Source organism: Colobus angolensis, unplaced genomic scaffold (genome assembly GCF_000951035.1).
Source record: "Colobus angolensis palliatus isolate OR3802 unplaced genomic scaffold, Cang.pa_1.0 Scaffold25, whole genome shotgun sequence".
Classification (NCBI taxonomy): Eukaryota; Metazoa; Chordata; class Mammalia; order Primates; family Cercopithecidae; genus Colobus; species Colobus angolensis.
Window position 1 is genome coordinate 380,229 of NW_012115710.1, and position 4,172 is coordinate 384,400.

General features: G+C 41.2%; 1 protein-coding gene across 1 annotated transcript in view; it reads right to left on the bottom strand.

Moving 5' to 3' along the window:
- Positions 1–4,172, bottom strand: part of LOC105514648 (zinc finger protein 813-like) — a 17,497-nt gene that overhangs the window by 3,708 nt on the left and 9,617 nt on the right. Inside the window, 1 exon segment of the mRNA XM_011946145.1 lies at positions 1–1,052. This exon segment is cut by the window's left edge and continues 4 nt beyond it. Coding sequence (XP_011801535.1) covers positions 1–1,052 — 1,052 coding nt within the window.

Sequence of the window (4,172 nt, forward strand, 5' to 3'; positions counted from 1 at the left end):
AAGAGATGACTTGTGCCTAAAGTTCTTGCCACACTCATTACACTTATAAGGTTTCTCTCCAGTATGAAGTCTACGATGGCATGTAAGGGATGACTTCTGCCTAAATGTCTTGCCACACTCATTACACTTGTATGGTTTCTCTTTAGTATGAACTCTACGATGGCACGTCAGGATTGACTTCTGCCTAAATGTCTTGCCACACTCACTACACTTGTATGGTTTCTCTTCAGTATGAATTCTCCTATGTCTTTCAAGGTTTGATCTGAAATGGAAAGCTTTGTCACACTCTTCACATTTGTAAGGTTTCTCTCCAGTATGAAGTCTACGATGGTATGTAAGGGATGACGTCTGACTGAAGGTCTTGCCACACGCATTACAACTGTAAGGTTTCTCACCAGTGTGACATCTACGATGGCCTACAAGGTATTGCTTCTGATTAAAGAGCTTGCCACATACATCACACTTATATTGTTTCTCTCCTAAATGGATTATCTGATGTTTCCTTAAGAGTGATCTATTACTAAAGGCTTTGCCACTCTCATTACATTGGAAAGATTTTTCTCTCATGTGTACTTCCTGTTTCTGTGTAAATAATGAAGAATTCTGGAAATTATTCCCATAGTTATTAGATATATGGGTTTTGGGCCTACAAGAATTTCTTTGGGTTGTTGAAACCGAGGAAGCATTGTTGACAGACCTCTCAAGTTGATTATCAATTTTCTCTTCGGTGTGAAATATGTGCAGTTCAGGCAGATGTGAATGAAAGCTTAATCCAAGCTGCTCTTTAATAGGCTTGTTTCCAGCATGTCTTTGATCATATCGGTCTGTACTACCTGTCAACTTTTTGATTTCTGTCATGGGTGCTTCATGGCCATTTTTTTCATCTTCTTGCCACTGAAACTCTAAGTCATGAATATCTTTATCAACATCCTGGAAGCAATAATCTCCAATGTGATGACTTTCATGTCTTTGCAATGTCCCTGTGTGGATCACTTCTCTATTGCTTTGCGCTGTTGACAAGAACTCCTTCATCTTGCATTTGGAAGAGATATCTACAAAATATAAACACCGAAAGGTTTCAAATTAAGTACAGATGGTGAATAATGCTGAAATGTGTAAATATGACACAAAAAACAATACTCATTTCAAACCTTCCAAACATGACCCTCAAAGTTTAGGAACAGAAAAGCGTAAGATTTCTTAACAAATAAAGGGCGATTACATGTGCTTTGGATTATTTTTACGGGAGCCTATTTCCGACATCATGACAAAATACTGACAGGGCACAAACATGTGTAGCCTAAAGTAAGGAATATTTTTCCACTGTGACCCTAAAGTGTCTAACAGTTTGCAAAAAACATCACTGTCACATCAATGAAAAGTATATATTCTTCATATTCACAGCATATTTACTGTATACAAAAAAATGCTAAAGGACCACATGATATACTATATTGGTAAATAATCCACAACAACCTCATGTAAGGATAACCAAAATCAATGGAAATTCTGTGTTGTCAAACAATCATAGCACTGAGAAGATTACAAAATTTAGCCAGGCGTGATGGCCCACATCTGTAGTCCCAGCTACTTAGGAGGCTGAGGCACAAGAATCGTTTGAACCCAAAAGGTTGAGGTTGCAGTGAGCTGAGATTGCACTACTGTACTTCAGTCTGGGAGACAAAGTGAGACTCCATCTCAAAAAAAAAAAAAGTTAACACAATGTTTTCTGTAGTCCCGGCTACTCGGGAGGCTGAGGCAGGAGAATGGCGTAAACCCAGGAGACAGAGCTTGCAGTGAGCTGAGATCCAGCAACTGCACTCCAACCTGGGTGACAGAGCAAGACTCCGTCTCAAAAAAAAAAAAAAAATCCAATGTTTTTCTGAATAACTGTCATAAAATTACCTAAATCCATGCAGAAAATGCACGTTGTGACATTTGAAATGTTTTTTAAATTTTTATATTTTTGAGACAAAGGTTCGCTGTGTCACAATGGGCCGGAGTTCAATGGCCTGATCTTGGCTCACTGCAACCTCCACCTTTTAGGTTCAAGGCACACACCACCATGCTTGGCTAATTTTTGTATTTTTAGTGGACATAAGGTTTCAACATTTGGCCAGGCTGGCCTCAAACTTTTGACCTCAAGTAATCCACCTGCCTCAGCCTCCCAAAGTCCTGAGATGGCATGCATGAGCCACAGCGTCCAGTAGCACTTTGTGACATTAACTAGTGGACTGTGTCAGTTATATTGTATACCCATACCGAAAAGCCTTATGTACAGTCATAAAATTTAATTAGTAAATTAGTAAAATACTGCAATCCATAAAACCAGCAAGCAAATAATAAGTAGATTTATACAAACCGCAAAATTCTAAACAATTCCGTTAAGAAAAATGCTAGACTTCTACTTACAACCAGCACACAATATAAGAACTGAAACACATGTTAAGATTACTACCTTCTGATTTATGAGGTCAAAAAAGTACACAGCATTATAAGGAATAAGAATTGACTAACGGTCAGGCATGGTGGCTCAGGTCCAGCACTTTGGGAGGCTGAGGCGGGCAGATCATGAAGTCAGGAGTTCGAGAGTAGCCTGGCCAACATGGTGAAATCGCAACTCTACTAAAAATACAAAAAAATTAGCTGGTCATGGTGGTGAGTGCCTGTAATCTCAGCTATTTGGAAGGCTGAGGCAGGAGAATCATTTGAACATGGGAAGTAGAGGTTGTAGTGAGCTGAGATCGCATCATTGCACTCTAGCCTGAGTGACAGGGTGAGACTTCATTTCAAAAAAAAAAGAATGACTAACACTGTCAGAGGGTGCAAGTACCATGTCACAACTACATTTATGAAACAGCCAGGCAATACAGCAATTCTATATATATATGCATTGTTGGCCTTAATTATCTAGTTCACTATGCACGAAATATAAAACATAGAATATGTACTGGGAACATGTTTAAACTGAGATCAGAGAAAACATTTTATAAATCAAATTGCACAATAAAAACATAAACAATATGATGCAGGCTCCCTGGTGTGAATGTTCTTCTTGGCCAAAAGCCATGTTCAGAGTTCTTATTCTCCAATAGGATGTTCCTGCAGATGGGGCCTTTGAGAGAATTTGGTCATGGGTGTTGACTACTCATGAATAGGACTTGTGCTTTCATAAGAAGAGATATTAAAGAGCTCGTTTTCTGTTCCTCTTCCCCCATGTCAGGACACGGCAGGAAGATGGCTGGACTAAACCAAGAAGAAGGCTCTCACCAGGAACCAATTTGGCTGGCACCTTGCTCTTGGATTTCCCACTTTCCAAATTCATGAGAAATAAATTTCTATGTCTGAAGCCTCCTAGTATAAGCTATTTCTTTTCCTGTTTGTTTTTGAGACCGAGTCACGCTCTGTCACCCAGGCTGGAGTGTAGTGACAGGATTCTCCTGCCTCAAGAGATTCTCCCACCTCAGCCCGGAGTCTCACTTTGTCACCTGGACTGGAGTGCAGTGGGCCAATCTTGGCTCACTGCAACCTCCACCTCCCGGGTTCAAGTGATTCTCCTGCCTCAACCTCTCGAGTACTTGGGGTAACAGCCGTGCGCCACCATGCCCAGCTGATTTTTGTATTTTTGGTAGTGATGGGGGTTTCACCATGTTGGCCAGGCTGGCCTCAAACCCCTAAACTCAGGTGATCTGCCCCTCTCAGCCTCCCAAAGTGCTGGGATTACAGGTTTGAGCCACCGCACCCAGCCAATTTCTTGTATTTAGTAGATTCGAGGTTTGATCATGTTGGCCAGACTGGTTTCAAACTCGTGATTTCCAGTGATCCGCCCACCTTGACACCCCAAACTGCTAGGATTAGAGGCATGAGCCACCTCGGCTGGCCAGTCTAAGCTACTTCTGACAGGACAGTGAGATGACTGAGATAGGAACAGGAGCATCTCATCATCATCACCAAAGACTGACAAATCTGATTAAACAAAGGAAGTTTAGAGCCTGTACTATAAATCTTGTAATACTTGAAGGCATCTATAGCAATAACATGTTTTAAAAACTTTGAGGCTGGCCAGGCATGGTGGTTCACACCTGTAATCCCAGCATTTTGGGAGGCTGACACAGGAGGATCACGAGGTCAGGAGATTGAGACCATCCTGGCTCATGAAACCCCATTTTTAC